Source organism: Panulirus ornatus, chromosome 56 (assembly GCF_036320965.1).
Source record: "Panulirus ornatus isolate Po-2019 chromosome 56, ASM3632096v1, whole genome shotgun sequence".
Taxonomy (NCBI): domain Eukaryota; kingdom Metazoa; phylum Arthropoda; class Malacostraca; order Decapoda; family Palinuridae; genus Panulirus; species Panulirus ornatus.
This window is the reverse complement of record NC_092279.1, coordinates 9,275,333-9,294,759: the sequence shown is the minus strand read 5'-3', so window position 1 is coordinate 9,294,759 and position 19,427 is coordinate 9,275,333. Positions and strand designations below refer to the sequence as shown.

The 19,427-nt window shown below is 40.1% G+C and overlaps 1 protein-coding gene across 6 annotated transcripts in view; it reads left to right on the top strand.

The window, feature by feature from the left end:
* Window positions 1–19,427, top strand: part of Oatp26F (Organic anion transporting polypeptide 26F) — a 166,742-nt gene that overhangs the window by 112,385 nt on the left and 34,930 nt on the right. For all 6 annotated transcript variants that reach the window (XR_011716746.1, XR_011716745.1, XR_011716744.1 and 3 more), the window contains 3 exons: window positions 4,231–4,393; window positions 5,780–5,997; window positions 10,751–10,933. Coding sequence is in view for 3 of the 6 variants with exons in the window: in XM_071693724.1 (XP_071549825.1) it covers window positions 4,231–4,393; window positions 5,780–5,997; window positions 10,751–10,933 (564 nt within the window). In the remaining 3 variants the exon portion in view is untranslated. The remainder of the gene's footprint in view (window positions 1–4,230; window positions 4,394–5,779; window positions 5,998–10,750; window positions 10,934–19,427) is intronic.

Below are 19,427 nucleotides of genomic sequence, written 5' to 3'. Positions count from 1 at the left end.
CACACTCAGTCTGTAGCTGTCATGCAATAATGCCCGAAACCACAGCTCCCTTTCCACATCCAGGCCCCACACAACTTTCCATGGTTTACCCCAGACGCTTCACATGCCCTAATTCAATCCACTGACAGCACGTCAACCCCGGTATACCACACCGATCCAATTCACTCTATTCCTTGCCCACCTTTCACCCTCCTGCATGTTCAGGCCCCGATCACTCAAAATCTTTTTCACTCCATCTTTCCACCTCCAATTTGGTCTCCCACTTCTCCTCGTTCCCTCGACCTCCGACACATATATCCTCTTGGTCAATCTTTCCTCACTCATTCTCTCCATGTGCCCAAACCATTTCAAAACACCCTCTTCTGCTCTCTCAACCACGCTCTTTTTATTTCCACATATCTCTCTTACCCTTACATTACTTACTTGATCAAACCACCTCACACCACACATTGTCCTCAAACATCTCATTTCCAGCACATCCACCCTCCTGTGCACAGCTCTATCCATAGCCCACGCCTCGCAACTATACAACATTGTTGGAACCACTATTCCTTCAAACATACCCATTTTTGCTTTCCGAGATAATGTCTCAACTTCCACACCTTCTTCAAGGCTCCCAGAATTTTCGCCCCCCTCCCCCACCCTATGATCCACTTCCGCTTCCATGGTTCCATCCGCTACCTAATCCACTCCCAGATATCTAAAACACTTTACTTCCTCCAGTTTTTCTCCATTCAAACTTAGCTCCCAATTGACTTGACCCTCAACCCTACTGTACCTAATAACCTTGCTCTTTTTCACATTTACTCTCAACGTTCTTCTTTCACACACTTTACCAAACTCAGTCACCAGCTTCTGCAGTTTCTCACATGAATCAGCCACCAGCGCTGTATCATCAGCGAACAACAACTGACTCACTTCTCAAGCTCTCTCATCCACAACTGACCTCATACTTGCCCCTCTTTCCAAAACTCTTGCATTCATCTCCCTAACAACCCCATCCATAAACATACATATACATACACAGACATATACGTATTCATGCTTGTTGCCTTCATTCATTCCTGTTGCCACCCCGCCACACATGAAATGGTACCCCCCTTCCCCTGCGCGCATGTGAGGTAGTGCTAGGAAAAAACAACAAAGGCCACATTCGTTCACACTCAGTCTCTAGCTGTTATGTGAAATGCAGGAAGTATGAATATGTTCATGTTTATATATGTATATGTCTGTGTATACGTTGAAATGTATAGGTATGTATTCCTATGAGTCCACGGGGAAAATGAAACACGAAAAGTTCCCAAGTGCACTTTTGTGTAATAATCACATCATCAGGGGAGACACAAGAGAGGAATATAACAGTCAGTTGATATACATCGAAGAGACGAAGCTAGGACGCCATTTGGTAAACATGTTTACCAAATGGCATCCTAGCTTCGTCTCTTCAATGTATATCAACTGACTGTTATATTCCTCTCTTGTGTCTCCCCTGATGATGTGATTATTACATGAAAGTGCACTTGGGAACTTTTCGTGTTTCATTTTCCCTGTGGACTCATAGGAATATCTTGATCACGCGCAAAATAGTGATCCTTTCCAATAGGTATGTATGTGTGCATGTGTGGGTGTTTATGTATATACATGTGTATTTGGGTGGGCTGGGCCATTTTTTTGTCTGTTTCCTTGTGCTATCTCGCTAACGCAGGAGACAGCGAGAAAATATAATAAAATATAAAATAGAATAATAATGGGATATATTTCAATTCATTTTATCAAACATATAACTATAACTTTCGTTTTGATACTCTCCAAGAAGATGGTGGTATCATATCGTTTTCTATTCCATAGGTTTCCACAGTTCTTCTCCATTCCTTTCTTGATAAGCTGATTATACACTGGTGGAAGAAACCTCCAACTCGGATTGCCATGTTAGTCTGTCTTTGTGTTATAACTGTTATGCAGCAATGTATATATATATGAATATCCATGTTGAAAATTTTTATCTTACTCATTTTATTCTTCTGAATCAACTTCCTTAATTGCTATTTTTGTTTCTTTCCACAAAGCAACTTCTTTGTCAGCATGGGGCATATGCAGCAGTTGTAGTTATTTTAAACTATCATAGTTCATTTTTTAACTAAAAAGTTAGGGTTTACATATTTGCAATTAAACATATTTTCAAATGTTTTTTTTTTTCATCAGCTCGCATTTTCCGTGGGAAATTCATCTGTACAATAGCAGATGGCCGATCTCTCACCTATCATTCTACTCTAATCACACTCTCTACAACTTCTAAGCTTTGTCTGGCATACACCTCATATAAGAGAATTACTTTTCATGAATTTTATCTACAGCATCCATCCATTGTTATTCATAATTTTCTCCTTTCACTTTCTGTTTAGCCATATGAATCCTAAAGTTTGTTGTAAATAGTTTCAGGCATACTTTCTCCATTAGAGACCAAATACACCTTTTGTGGGAATTGGAGAACTTAAAGTGGGTATGGATGCATACTCCAATAGGTTAGTTTTTCTTCCTTGCTACCCTTTTTTTTTTTATCATGATAATTTGATTATGGATCAGCCTTTTTCACTGAGTTCACTTGGAGATTGCTGTTGAATACAGCAAATGCATTATCAGAGCTTAAGAATAGCCAATAACAGGAAGATTACTATTGAATACAATAAATGAAATTTCAGATTTTAGGAATAGTCTAGATGGAAGATTGCTACTGAATACAGTAGATGAAATATCAGAGTTCAAGAATATCATAGATCTTAAACCTGGGAAATGAGAATTAGAGTTCTTTTTCCTGTTTAGCAATAACAAGTTGCTGTAATGTTCTGGCTTTTTCTGTAGGGATGATAAATAGATCAATATATTTATGTGATTTGTATGAAAAGATTTACATTTAAGAATGACTTTTAAATTCATGTTCAACTCTAATCTCAGAGTATTTGCTCTCAGTGTAGATGACTCAGGTGTTGTTTTTGTTCCCTCTCGTATCAGTGAAGGGGTATTTGCAGATTACAGCAACAGTTAATTCATGTACCATTATCCATGTTATATTGATTTTTATCAGTGAACCCTATGACTTAATAACACTTCAATAGGAAGCATTCAATCTTATCTTGTAGGTAAGGTCATCAGTAGGTCAGAATGGTTATAGGCTTCAGTTTAGAAAAAAAATCCAAAACCTTAAAAACTCTCCTCAGGTTTTTCCTACTTGATAGTTCGTTTGATTTAACCAAGATGCCCCATTATTCCTCAGTCATATCTATATAAGTTAGTAGTGTAATGAGGAGGGTAGTTTTTATAGTATTTATGTGTGACATTAGAGATGAGTTGTTGGATCAAGGCAGAGCATGAACAAATGGCTCTCAGCCTATATTTTAATGCCTGATTAACTAGACAATTGTACTATCAACTCTTATTTTAGGTTCAGAAAATCTCTGTATTAAGGTAGACCTTGAGCTTAGTCTGATGAAGTTGTAGGTATTATGTACTGCTATCCTCTCAACTCGAATGTTTACTTGCCCTGGACACATACAATAAAACTTCAGGGATGACCATCTAGTAGTAGTAGTAGTCTAAAGAACAATGGAAAATTTTGCACACCAGGAGAGTTATTGAATTAAAAAAAAAATTGTAGGTTTTTGTCTTGTTTTTTTTCCATGTTCACCATTTCCCACATCAGCGAGGTGGTGCCAGGAACAGACAATGAAATTGCCTCATTCACTCACATCCACACTCTAACTGTTATGTCTGATGTACTGAAACCAAAGCCCTATATCCACAACCAGGCCCCACAAACCTTTCTCTGATTTCTTCTGTCTGCTTCATGTGCCCTGGTTCAGCACATTGATAGCAAGTTGTGCCCTGTATACCACATAACTTCATTCCCTCTGTCCCTTACACACCTCTTACAAGTATATTTATAAGTAATTACTATATGCCTTATGGCCTTGTGTAGCTGTAAAACAAATCAGATTTTCTGTGCGTTCACTGAAGGTCTTTTAAACCCACAATATTCTTAAAAGAAAATTTAATCCTACAGTACTCAGCAAACATTAACTACAAAATAAATGGAACTTTAATCAAGCAATACAATGGTATACACATGATATACTAACTTTTCATTATGAATATGATAGAAAAATAGGAAGAATTAATCTCTGATTGGGAAAAGTAAGAATAAGAAGACGTTATAAAAGTCCATGTTTCTTTAAGGTCTGTGATGCCAAGCTCACCAAACCTCACATCACGGTGCAACAAGGACTGTGGGTGCCAAGATGTGCCATATGACCCTATCTGTGGTACCAACAATGTCATGTATTTCTCTCCTTGCCATGCTGGATGTAGTAGCATGGAGGAAGGCCAAGACGGTCTCAAGGTACAGTTTTCTTAAGCAGAATTTCATAAGTGATTGTTGCTGGTGGTGGAGGGGTCCACATTATGTTGGCTAGGTTAGACTTTAGGAACATTATTCTCATGCTGGTCTTAACAGGTGGAGCTGGAGGCACCTAATGTTAGCCAGGATGTATGTCAGGTTTAGCATTTTTAATAGTCTTGACATATATTGCCAGAGCATCCCACATAGATCCAAGGTGCAGTACACTTGTACATGTCACAACTATGAGAAACAAAAGGGTCTCAGCTAGGATGGACATGGGTACTGTTTTTTCAGAAGTCTCAGTATATGGTGTTAAAGGGACATACAGTATATTGGCTGGGATGAACTCAAAATACTGCATTGTACTCTCATTGATGTCTCAGTAGGTTGCACTGGAGGGAGCTACAGTGTTGACGAGAATGGACAAAAGGTAACGTCCTTATGCATGGTTATCAACATAGTACTGAAGGAATCTACTCTATGTTAGCTACAGTGAACTCTTGTTACAGTGAGTTCATGCTTGTCTTGAATTTTGAAGGAACCTTTAGTTCATTGGCCTGGAGGAACTCAAAGTGTACTCACACATTACTTTCATGTTGATCTGTACAGTTCATGCCGAGAATATTCATATTATATTTCTTTCTAGCAGAAGGAACTTTATCAGTCCTTACCATAAGCCCCACAAGTTATTTGGAAAGGAAAAGGATAATGACCTAGAGATTGTTTAAGGGCAAAAGGAAGAGCCTTGAGAGAGGTGAATTTTTGACTGGAGAAGCACCTTGGGCCAGCTGTTTGGTTGAACGGGGCTGACTAGCATGTGTTGTTATTGATCTGTCAACCATTCAAAAACCATATTCCAGTGGAATACTGGTTTACGGGCAAATAGATATTCGTTATATTCAGACTTCAAGTATGGTTCTGCAATTTGGTCTTATTACTAGTCTATTAGATGTATTAGCCTTACAATATAAACACTATTTTTTTTTTACATGATCCATATTCTGTTAATTTACTGTGATAGATGCCTAGCTGTTTGTATGACCTTCAGAGACGAAAAGTTTTGAAGTGTCTACATCAATTTGATTTTCCAGTAAGAAAATGTTTTAATATAGAGTGTTATTTCTTAGAATGTTCAAAAGCTTGTGTTAACTTGTATATAAACATGATGAAGGTAATTTACCAGTTAAACCTGTAAATGCTTTTGTTTCCATTGAAGTAACATTCTGGTGACATCAAGTACTGTAAAATGGTTAATACATTACTTCCTGTTGCTTCTTGTGTGCATTTATTTATGTTTAACTGTTAACTTGTATTATTCATGATAACAGAAGTCCATGTAAGTTCCACCTGTTTTGCCTTATGCATAGCTGGATGTTATCTTGTCAGGTGTTCACTGGATGTGTGTGTGTGGCAGCCTTAGCCACCCCTCCCTTCACTCCTTCTTCCAGCCAGGAAGTTGGGGATCCCCGTTTGGCTTCAGACTCAGCGCTCAGAGAAAAGTGTCCAGCTGCTTGCTCCCTAATGCCCATCTTCTTAGTCATATTCTTCATTGTGATGATGCTCACATTTATCATAAGCTTACCTGCACTGTCAGGTACTTTACGGTAAGCTGCCTCCTTTATTTCACTCAGCAGACACTAGAGCTTTGTATATGGTGGCTCAAAGTATACAGTATAATATTTACCACTAAATGGTATGTATTTAGTTTAAACACAGGAATACAGTATTCAAAAACTACCACTATGGAAGTGTTTCTATCGAGCATAGGAACAAGGTTCATTCTTTCAAAAATCGATTTAGATCACAGTATGTAACCTGATTTCTACACATGATCACTACAATTTTTATCCTTAAAATATACAACATAACATTTACTACTAAATGATATATGTTTAGTTTAAACAAAAGAATACAGTGTTTAAAAACTACCACTATAGATGTGTTTCTCTTAAGCAGAGGACCAAGGTTCATTCTTTCTTAAATCAACTTAGATCACAGTATGTCACTTGACTTCTAGACATGATCATTACATGTATTATGACTGAACCTTTTCTAATCAACAATTGAAGGGGTTATGTTTTGAGGCTTTAATTAAGCTCAAGCTGTGCAATGTTTCCTAAAAGAAAAAAAATGAATTATTGGTTGATATAATGTACACCTGCTGACACCAGTTAAACTTATGTGATCCAACCAACACATATGTAGAAGGGGACGACATACTCTTCCCACAATACCACACAACAGTAAGGCGGTATGTACAAAATTGCAAATTACTTTTGTTAACCTTAACCATTACATTTCATGTGATAGAAAATGTTCTTGACATGAAAATTCTATTGTTTCCTTTTTTTTCAGTAACTGATATATACTTTACATTCCTGCCCCAGGATCCCTTCTCTAAGGCTCCTGCAGTGCTCAGAAAGCCAACTATGTCCACCAGGTAGGACTCCTCCCATCCAAACCACTCTATAACCAATTATCAGCCCCACAAGTAGACATACAAAACTTGAACATAGAGATACACATACATCATGATACTCCTAGACCTGTGATCCCATATGGTGGATGTGGTTGTTGGAGGCCCATAGATGGGGATTCTGGTGCAGGAAAGTAAAGGTAAAGATTTTATACTTTATTTTTTTGTATGTGTTCACCATTTCCCATGGATGGATGGATGTATGTTAAAGGTAACACCATGAACAGATGAAGGAAGCCCTCTGTCATGTGTAATGTATTGAAACCATAGACCCCTATCTACAACCAGGCTCCACAGATGTTTCCATGGTTTCCCCTGGCTCTTTCATATTCCATGGTTCATTCCTTTGACAGCACATTGACCCCTGTATACTACATCGTTCCGATTCACTCCATTTCCTTCCTGTCTTTCACCCTCCTGCATGGTTGGAACCTAAGTACTCGAAATCTTTTTCACCTTATCCTTAGATCTATGATTTGGTCTCTTTATTCTCTTTGAACCCTCCACTTCTGACACACATATCCTCTTTGTCAACCCCTCCTCGCTCATTCTTTCTTTATGGCCAAACCATTTTAGCACACCCTCCTCATCTCTCATCCACAATCGTATTATTACAAAACCTGTCTCTTATTCTTTATTATTCACCTGATCAAACTATCTTACACTACATATTGTTCTCAGAAAATTCATCTCCAACACATCCACCTCCTCCACACATCCTTATTTGTAACCCATACTTTGCATTCATTCAACATTGTTTGGACAGTTTTCCCTTCAAACATACTCATTTTTGCCCTCCCATTTAACGACCTCTCTTTCCACACATTTCTCAATGCTTCCAGAACCATTTTCCCCCTAACCCACCCTCTGACTCAATTCTTCTTCCATGGTTCCATTCACTCCATATCCACTCCAGGTATCTAAAACACTTTGCTTCCTCCAAATTTTCTTTATTCAAACTAACCTGCATCTTGCCCTTCTAAACATGATAACCTTACTTTTATTCATATTTACTTGCAACTTCCTCCTTTCGCTTACAATTCCATACTCTTACACCATACCCTGCAGTTTTTACTTAAGTCTGTCACCAGTGCTAAATCATCAGCAAACAGCAAACATCAACTGACTTACTTGCTCATCCCCCACATCCTCTGCAGACTGCATACTCACTCCCCCATGACCCTTACATTTACCTCCCTTACTACACCATCCACAAACAAATCAAACAGTTGTGTTTACGTTACTTCACCTGGAATCACTCACTTTCTTCTCTTCCTACTTGCACTCATGCCTTTAACTCTTGATAAAGACTTCTCACTGCTTCTAGTAGCTTTCCTATTACAACATATTTGTAATACCTTTCACAAGACAGCTCTATCAACCTCTTATATGCTTTCTCCAGATACATAAATGCCAGATAAAAATGCTTCTGTATCTTTAAGTATTTCTCACCCACATTCTTCAGAGCAAACACCTGATCCACACATCCTCTACCACTCTAGTTCACTCTGTAATGTGGATGCCTTTCACCCTCCTGCATGTTAAAGGCCCAGCGACTCAAAATATTTTTCACTCCATCCTTTCATCTACAACTTTTGTCTTCCCCTTCTCCTTGTTCATTCCACTTCTGGCATATAAGCAGCTTCTCTGCTTTCATTCTCTACATTTGCCCAAACATTTTCAGCGCACTCTCTTCGGCTCTCTTAACCACACACTTCTTATTATCTCACCTCTTTCTTACCCTGTCTTTGCTTACTCAATCAACCTTCCTCACACCACATATTGTCTTCAAACATTTCATTTACAACACATTTATCCTCTTCCATACATTCTCATATACAATCTGTGCCTCACATCCATTCTTTTTTTCTTCTTCATACCATTCGCTATCTCCCGCGATAGCGAGGTAGCGTTAAGAACAGAGGACTGGGCCTTTGAGGGAATATCCTCACCTGGACCTCTTCTCTGTTCCTTCCATATAACAATTTTAAGATGACTGGACCTTCAAGCTTCCCCATTTTCACCTTACCTGATAGTTTACTCTCTTTTTCACACAGGGTAAATAAAAAATGCTGGGAAATGGAAAGAGTTTTATTGTAGTTCAATACTTTGCATACATTTCCTACTAAGATGGGAGGGTGTCACAAAGTTCATTAGAATTTAGCATGACTCCCTTTCTGGACACAACAGAGTTCACAATGACAGGCCAAGATTTATACCTGTTCAACATTTTCAGTGTGATTTGCTTGAAAGCTGTGGAAGTTTTATTCTTCTGATCATCAATGTCCTTGAGTCATTGAGCATGCACAATGTTCTTCACAAACCTCCACACAAAGAAATCAGATGGCATTAAATCTGGTGAATTTGGAGGACAAGCAGTGGGCCCACGTTGACCCCACTAAAGTCACCATATGCTAAGTTGGCAAAGAAGCCATGCCCCTCCTCCAAAGCTAAGGTTGCTGATCAGTTCATAGACAATGTTTGTGTCGCTATCCATTTATTCACACTGTCTTCACAGTTCATAATCGGACCTGTTCTTCAGTACAATATTATTAAAAATGTTAAACATGTATCACAAACAAACAAAGTCCAGGACAGTACTTTTGAATGAAGCCTGTTCATTATTTCTTTGTTTTATAGCAAATACAAAGTGCTAAGGTTTATTTGAATTTCTGTTTCCAATTTATAGAATTATTATACAGAAGAACAGGTCTAATTTTAAACTGTGAACAAACTTAGTATGAATAAATGGATAGTGTCACAAACACTGTGTATGAACCAATCTGCTACCTTAACTTCTTTGCCAAATTAGTGTACGGTGACTATAGTCATCATTGAATGTGCTGGTCAGGAATTTAGCAAGAATGGCTCAAGAAGTGGGTGAAATGAGTTGGAAAGAGAGGAGTGAGGCCCTTGATCTTCCTTCTTCAGAAGAAATAGGAGAAAGGGGAGACTTCACTGCATATGAAATCCTAGTAAACTACAGCATTAATGAAGAACAATTCTTGAGTGAAAAGAAAATCCAGAAATTGATGTAATAATTGGAAGATAAGCAAGAAAGACAAGGAGGAATGTGTTGATGCATTGTACATTAACAGGTTTGTGGGTATGTGGAACAAGCTATGTAAAGAGGAAGTAAAGGTAAGTAATAATAACAAATTCAAAAGCCTGTGTGATAGAAATGCAAATAGTGAAGATGGAGGTGTCCTATGAATACAGTGTTTATGAACATAAAGGTACCTCTTAATATGTACGATAAGGCAATTACTTTTTTTATCTTTCATGTTAGCTGAGATGGCATGGGCAACTGAATGTCATAATCAAGGCCATCTCATTAATGCTTTCTACCTCTATATGTATATACCTTAGCCTAAGCCAGGTACCCAGTTAACCAACCTTCCCAAGGGGAGAATGAATAGCTGGGTTGACTATGGACTTATGACCATCACAAGGATTCCAACCTATAGAGAGACTATTGCTGTGGCCACCCCTTTGAGGGAGTTCCAATTGGAACGGGCATCAGAGATATAGATAGATAGATGGAAAGGAGGCTTGACCCTGGCCAGCCTGTAAATGAATCACTGCACAGATAAGTAATTGCAAACATATGTACAAGGCTGTAGGATCAAGTTATCAACTTATGACTGACTCAGCCATATACCATATTGCTTGATGATTAATGAATAAGCAGTATTTTTAAGATCATTGATCTTTTGACATCTGATTGAGGTTTCACAGGTTGATGGGGGCTTCTGATTTTCATAACCAACATAATTTCATCAGTGTCTTATCTTTGATTGTTATGGAGGTAAAAGTACATATTGTACCAGCTAGAGCACAGAATCAATGACAGTGTTAATCTTTGTGGTAATTTATATTAGGTGTGTGCCAGACACCCATCGGTCTTTCGCCCTGGGCCTCCAATGGATCGTAGTCCGCCTCCTGGGCACCATACCAGGACCCATCCTCTTCGGTGCTCTCATTGACAACACCTGCACTCTCTGGCAGTCCTCCTGTGGGAAAGATGGTGCTTGTAGAACCTATGATAACTTATATATGAGCAGGTGAGTTGAGGTAATCATAGAACTACGGGGAGTTATCTCTGTATGATAAGGTGAGCAGAGGCACTAACATAAAAATCTTTGTGATTACAGGTTGCCAAGAGATGGTGTGGTTTACTTTTATGCATGCATGAAAATGTAATTCAACAATACATTTAGTTAATGCACACGCGTTATAGTCATTTGAATAATTGAAAATCATTAACTAAGAGCCCCTAAATAAGAAATATGAATATGGGGATGCATTTATTATTGAAAAAAGATGCACTCCTAATATTTGACTTTGAGGAATTTCCAGACTGTACCCTGCCAAAAGCCAGATATCTGTGATTAAAGCACCAGCTAAGAAATTATATGTAATGAATCTAGAAGTAGGAACCTTGGGGCTGAAAATGCTGACTTTTTTCTTTTTTTTTTTTTTCTTTTTACAACAGAGGCTCTGGTCACTGACAAAAGAGACTTTTGTGAGGAAGTGCCAGGAGAGATTGAGTGTGGAATGGCAAAAGGTAAGAGCAAATGACATGAGGGGAGTGGGTGAGGAATTGGATGCATTTAGGGAAGCAGTGATGGCTTGTGCAAAAGATGCATGTGATATGAGAAAGGTAGGAGGTAGGCAGATTAGAAAGGGTAGTGAATGGTGGGATGAAGAAGTAAAGTTGTTAGTGAAGGAGAGAAGAGAGGTGTTTGGACAATACTTGCAAGGAAGGTGCGCGAATGACGGAGATGTATAAAAGAATGCAGCAGGAAGTCAAGGGAAAGGTGCAAGGGTTGAAAAAGAGGGCAAATGAGAGTTAGGATGAGAGAGTGTTATCAGAATTTAGGGAGAGTGAAAAGATGTTTTGGAAGGAGGCAAATAACGTGTGTAAGACATGAGAACAAATGGGAATATCGGTGAAGGGGGCAAGTGGAGAACTAATAATAGGTGGTGAGGAAGTAAGATGGAGTGAGTATTTTGAAAGTTTGTTGAATGTGTTTGATGATAGAGTGGCAGATATAGGGTGTTTTGGTCAGGGTAGTGTGCAAAGTGAGAGGGTCAGGGAGAATGGTTTGGTTAAGAGAGATGAGGTAGTGAATGCTTTGCAGAAGGTTTGGATGGTATTGCACTAGGATTTATTAAGAAAGGGGGTGAATGTGTTATTACTTGGTTGGGAAGGATATTCATTATATGTGTGGATCATAGTGAAGTGCCTGAGGATTGGCGGAATGAATGCATAGTGCCATTGTACAAAGGCAAAGGGGATAAAGGTGAGTTTTCAAACTACAAAGGCATAAGCTTGTTGAGTATTCCTGGGAAATTATATGGGAGGGTATTGATTGAGAAGGTGAAGGCATGTACAGAGCATCAGACTGGGGAAGAGCAGTGTGGTTTCAGAAGTGGTAGAGGATGTGTGGATCAGGTGTTTACTTTGAAGGATGTGTGTGAGAAATACTTAGAAAAATGGATGGATTTTTATATAGCATTTATGGATCTGTAGAGCATATGATAGGGTTGATAGAGATGTTTTGTGGAAGGTCATAAGAGTATATGGTTTGGAAGGTAAGTTGCTAGAAGCAGTGAAGAGTCTTTACCAGGGATGTAATGCCTGTGTATGAGCAGGAAGAGAAAAGAGTGATTGATATCTAGTGAATGTTGTTCGGAGACAGGGGTGTGTGATTTCCCCATGGTTGTTTGATTTGTTTATGGATGTGGTGGTTAGGGAGGTAAATGCAAGAGTTTTGGAGAAAGGGGCGAGTGTGCAGTCTGTTGGGTATGAGAGGGCCTGGAAAGTGAGTCAGTTGTTCACCGATAATACAGCTCTGGCTGATTCAAGTGAGAAAATTCAGAAGTTGGTGACTGAGTTTGGAAAAGTGTGTGAAAGGAGAAAGTTAAGAGTAAATGTGAATAAGAGCAAGGTTACTAAGTTCAGTAGGGTTGAGGGACAGGTTAACTGGGATGTAAGTCTGATTGGAGTAAAAATTGGAGGAAGTGAAGTGTTTTAGATATAGCATTGTGAATGGAAGCGGAGGTGAGTAACAGGTTGAGAGAGGGGGCAAAGGTTCTGGGGGCGATGAAGAATGTGTGGAAGGAGAGAATGTTATCTCAGAGAGCAAAAATTGGCATGCTTGAAGGAATAGTTGTTTCAGCAATGTTATATGGTTTTGAGACATGGGCTATTGATAGGGTTGTACAGAGGAGGGTGGATATGTTGGAAATGAAATATTTGAGGACAGTATGTGATGAGGTGATTTGATTAAGTAATGAAAGGGTAAGAGAGATGTGTGGAAGTAAAAACAGCGCGGTTGAGAGAGCAGAAGAGGGTGTGTTGAAAAGGTTTGAACATGTGGAGAGAATGAGTGAGGAAAGATTGACAATGAGGATATACATGTCAAAGGTGGAGAAAACAAGAGGCGGAAGACCAAATTAGAGGTGGAAGTATGGAGTGAAAAAGATTTTGAGCAATCAGGACCTGAACATACAGGAAGGTGAAAGGTGTGTTGGGAATAAAGTGAATTGGAACAATGTGGTATACCAGGATCGACATGTTGTCAATGGACTGAACCAGGGCGTGAAACATCTGAGGTAAATCATGGGAAGGTCTGTGGGGCCTGGATGTGGATACGGAGCTATGGTTTCGGTGCGTACACATCACAGTTAGTGACTGAGTATGAATGAATATGGCCTTTTTGTCTTTTCCTAGTGCTAATTCGCACACACACTTGGGGGGAAATGCTATTTCATGTGTGGCAGGGTGGTGACGGGAATGGATGAAGGCAGCAAGTATGAATATGTACATGTGTATATATGTATATGTCTGTGTATGCATATGTATGTATACATTGAAATGTGCCTGTGTGGGCATTTATGTATGTACATTGCATGTGGGTGAGTTGGGCCATTCCTTTGTCTTTTTCCTTGCACTCCCTCGCCAATGCGGGTTGTATGTGGGTGGATTGGGCCATTCCTTCGTCTGTTTCCTTGCACTACCTCGCTAATGCGGGAGACAGCGACTAAGTTTAATGAAAAATAAATGTGTATATATTATACACATTATTTATTATACTTAACCACTGTTTCCCACTTTATCAAGGTAGCACAAGGGAACAGACAAAGAATGGCACAACCACTCATATACACAAATAGGGGAGAAAGAATACTTCCCACGCATTCCTCACGTGTCGTAGAAGGCGACTAAAGGGGACGGGAGTGGGGGCTAGAAAAGAAGAGAGAATGTTGGGGTGAAGAGTGAGAGTAAGTGAGATGGGAAGGAGACTTGTGTGAGGAAGTACCAGGAGAGACTGAGTACAGAATGGAAAAAGGTGAGAACAAAGGAGGTAAGGGGAGTGGGGGAGGAATGGGATGTATTTAGGGAAGCAGTGATGGCTTGCGCAAAAGATGCTTGTGGCATGAGAAGTGTGGGAGGTGGGCAGATTAGAAAGGGTAGTGAGTGGTTGGATGAAGAAGTAAGATTATTAGTGAAAGAGAAGAGAGAGGCATTTGGACGATTTTTGCAGGGGAAATAATGCAAATGAGTGGGAGATGTATAAAAGAAAGAGGCAGGAGGTCAAGAGAAAGATGCAAGAGGTGAAAAAGAGGGCAAATGAGAGTTGGGGTGAGAGAGTATCATTAAATTTTAGGGAGAATAAAAAGATGTTTTGGAAGGAAGTAAATAAAGTGTGTAAGACAAGGGAACAAATGGGAACTTCAGTGAAGGGGGCTAATGGGGAGATGATAACAAGTAGTGGTGATGTGAGAAGGAGATGGAGTGAGTATTTTGAAGGTTTGTTGAATGTGTTTGATGATAGAGTGGCAGATATAGGGTGCTTTGGTCAAGGTGGTGTGCAAAGTGAGAGGGTTAGGAAAAATGATTTGGTAAACAGAGAAGAGGTAGTAAAAGCTTTGCGGAAGATGAAAGCCGGCAAGGCAGCAGGTTTGGATGGTATTGCAGTGGAATTTATTATAAGAGGGGGTGACTGTATTGTTGAATAGTTGGTAAGGTTATTTAATGTATGTATGACTCATGGTGAGGTGCCTGAGGATTGGCAGAAGGCTTGCATAGTGCCATTGTACAAAGGCAAAGGGGACAAAGGTGAGTGCTCAAATTAAAGAGGTATAAGTTTGTTGAGTATTCCTGGCAAATTATATGGGAGGGTATTGATTGAGAGGGTGAAGGCATGTACAGAGCATCAGATTGGGGAAGAGCAGTGTGGTTTCAGAAGTGGTAGAGGATGTGTGGATCAGGTGTTTGCTTTGAAGGATGTATGTGAGAAATACTTAGAAAAGCAAATGGATTTGTATGTAGCATTTATGGATCTGGAGAAGGCATATGATAGAGTTGATAGAGATGCTTTGTGGAAGGTATTAAGAATATATGGTGTGGGAGGCAAGTTGTTAGAAGCAGTGAAAAGTTTTTATCGAGGATGTAAGGCATGTGTATGTGTAGGAAGAGAGGAAAGTGATTGGTTCTCAGTGAATGTAGGTTTGCGGCAGGGGTGTGTGATGTCTCCATGGTTGTTTATGAATGGGGATGTTTGGGAGGTGAATGCAAGAGTTTTGGAAAGAGGGGCAAGTATGCTGTCTGATGTGGATGTGAGAGCTTGGGAAGTGAGTCAGTTGTTGTTCGCTGATGATACAGCACTGGTGGCTGATTCATGTGAGAAACTGCAGAAGCTGGTGACTGAGTTTGGTAAAGTGCGTGAAAGAAGAAAGTTGAGAGTAAATATGAATAAGAGCAAGGTAATAATATTAGGTTCAGTAGGGTTAAGGGTCAAGTCAATTGGGAGGTAAGTCTGAATGTAGAAAAACTGGAGGAAGTGAAGTGTTTTAGATATCTGGGAGTGGATTTGGCAGCGAATGGAACCATTGAAGCAGAAATGAATCATAGCATGGGGGAGGGGGCGAAAATTCTGGGAGTCTTGAAGAATGTGTGGAAGTCAAGAACATTATCTTGGAATGCAAAAATGGTTATGTTTGAAGGAATAGTGGTTCCAACAATGTTGTATGGTTGCGAGGCATGGGCTATGGATAGAGTTGTGTGCAGGAGGGTGGATGTGCTGGAAATGAGATGTTTGAGGACAATGTGTGGTGTGAGGTGGTTTGATCGAGTAAGTAATGTAAGGGTAAGAGAGATGTGTGGAAATAAAAAGAGTGTGGTTGAGAGAGCAGAAGAGGGTGTTTTGAAGTGGCTTGGTCACATGGAGAGAATGAGTGAGGAAAGATTGACCAAGAGCATATATGTGTGTCAGAGGTGGAGGGAACGAGGAGAAGTGGGAGATCAAATTGGAGGTGGAAAGATGGAGTAAAAAAGATTTTGAGTGATCGGGGCCTGAACATGCAGAAGGGTGAAAGGCATGCAAGGAATAGAGTGAATTGGAACAATGTGTCATACCGGGGTCGACGTGCTGTCTATGGATTGAACAAGGGCATGTGAAGTGTCTGGGGTAAACCATGGAAAGTTCTGTGGGGCCTGGATGTGGAAAGGGAGCAGAGGTTTCGGTGCATTATTACATGACAACTAGAGACTGAGTGTGAACGAATGTGGCCTTTGTTTGTCTTTTCCTAGCGTGACCTCGCACACATGAGGGGGGAGGGGGTTGTTATTTCATGTGTGGCGATGGAAATGAATAAAGGCATACAGTATGAATTATGTACATGTGTATATGTGTATATGTCTGTGTGTGTGTATATATATGTATACGTTGAAATGTATGGGTATGTATATTTGCGTGTGTGGACGTGTATGTGGGTGGGTTGGGCCATTCTTTCGTCTGTTTCCTTGCGCTACCTTGCTAACGCGGGAAACAGCGACAAAGCAAAATGATAACAGCCATACATGCCCATATACATACATACATTCTTACATACACAAACATATCAACATATACATACATATACAGACACATACATATATACATATGTGTATATTCATACTTGCTGCCTTCAGCCCATTCCTGTCGCCACCCCACCACACAAGAAATAGCCCCCCTACAGCGTGGGAGTGCCAGGAAAAGGCGAAAATAGGCTACTTTCGCTGACACTCAATCTCTAGCTGTCTTGTGTAATGCACCAAAACCACAGCTCCTATTCCACATCCAGGCCCCCACAGACCTTTCCATGGGTTACCCTAGACATTTCACATGCCCTGGTTCGGTCCATTGACAGTATGTCAACCCCGGTATGCCACACCGTTCCAATTCATTCTATTCCTTGCATGCCTTTCACCCTCCTGTATGTTCAGGCCTCGATCGCTCAAAATCTTTCTCACACCATCCTTCCACCTCCACTTTGGTCTCCTGCTTCTCATTCTTCCCTCCACCTCAGACACATATATCCTCTTTGTCAATCTTTCCTCACTCATTCTCATCATGTATCCAAACTATTTCAACACACTCTCTTCTGCTCTCTCAACTACACTCTTTTTATTACCTCACATATATCTTACCCTTTCATTACTTACTCGATCAAACCACCTCACATTACATATTGTCCTCAAACATCTCATTTCCAACATATCCACCCATCTCTGTACAACTCTATCTGCAGCCCACGCCTTGCAACTGCATGACATTGTTGGAACCACTATTCCTTCAAACATACCTATTTTTGCTTTCCGAGATAACATTTTTGTCTTCCACACATTCTTCAACACTCCCAGAACCTTCGCCCCCTGCTTCCAACCTGTGACTCACTTCTGCTTCCATGGTTCTGTCTGCTGCTAAGTCCACTCCCAGATATCTAAAACACTTCACATCCTCCAGTTTTTCACCATTCAGACTTACCTCCCAATTAACTTGTACCTCAACCCTACTGAATCTAATAACCTTGCTCTTATTCACATTTACTCTCAACTTTCCTCTTTCACACACGATTCCAAACTCAGTCACCAACTTCTGCAGTTTCTCACCTGAATCAGCCACCAACGCTGTGTCATCAGCGAACAACAACTGGCTCACTTTCCAAGCCCTCTCATCCACAACAGACTGCATACTTGCCCCTCTCTCCAAAACTCTTACATTCACCTACCAAACCACCCCAACCATAAACAAATTAAACAAGCATGGAGACATCACACACCCCTGCCGCAAACCGACATTCACTGGGAACCAATCACTCTCCTCTCTTCCTACTTGTACACATGCGTTACATCCTTAGTAAAAACTTTTCGCTGCTTTTAGCAACTTACCTCCCACACCATATACTCTTAAAACCTTCCATAAAGCCCCTCTGTCAACCCTGTCATATGCCTTTTCCAGATCCATAAATGCTACATACAAATCCATCTGTTTTTCCAAGTATTTCTCATGTACTTTTTTCAAAGCAAACCCCTGATCCAGACATCCCCTACCACTTCGGAAACCATACTGCTCTTCCCCAGTCTGATGCTCTGTACATGCCTTTACCTTCTCAATCAATACCCTCCCATGTAATTTCCCAGGACTACTCAACAAATTTATGTCTCTGTAATTTGAACACTCACCTTTATCCCCTTTGCCTTTGTACAGTGGCACTATGCATGCATTCCGCCAATCCTCAGCCACTTCACTGTGATCCATACATACACTGAATATCTTTACCAACCAAATAACAACACATTCACCCCATTCTTAATAAATTCAACTGTAGTACCATCCAAACCTGTCGCCTTGCCAGATTTCATCCTCCGCAAAGATTTTACTACCTCCTCTCTTAACCAATCCATTCTCCTTGACCCTCTCACTTCGCACACCATCCTGACCTAAACACCCTGCATCTGCCACTCACTCATCAAACACATTCACCAGACCTTCAAAATACTCACTCCAACTCCTCATTTCATCACTATCTGTTATTATTCCCTTCTTTCCCCCGTCACTGATGTTCCCATTTGTTCTCTTGTCTTATGCTCATTATTTTCCTCCTTCCAAAACATGATTATATTTTCCCTAAAGTTTGATGATACTCTCTCACCCCAACTCTCATTTTCCCTCTTTATCAACCCATGCACCTTTTTCTTGACCTCTTGCCACTTTCTTTCATACATCTCCCAGTCATTTGCACTCCCTCCTTGCAAGTATCATCCAAACTCTTCTCTTTTCTCTTTTACTAACAAGTTTACCTTTTCATCCCACCACTCGCTTCCCTTTCCAATCTTTCCACCTTTCTCATGCCACATGCATCTTTTGCACATACCATCACTGCTTCCCTGAATACATCCTTGCAATTAGCATCCAAACTATTCTCTTTTCTCTTTCTCAAAAATCTTTACTTCTTCATCCCACCACTCACTACCCTTTCCAATCTTCCCACCCAGGGATAGTGTGTGTAATTATACCTAGGAAAAAAAAAATTTGTTATTTGGCTGTCCATGTGCCTCAAATACAGAGGCATGTATGATACTTTGTATGGGGGTTTCTTTATTAATGGATAATGTGCATGCTTTCTGTAAGGAAAAAAGTCGGATCCCTAGGTGGAGGGGGGATGGTCATATCAGATGAATTGCACGTTTTAGGATGAATGTATTTTTAGAGTTTTTTAAAAGTA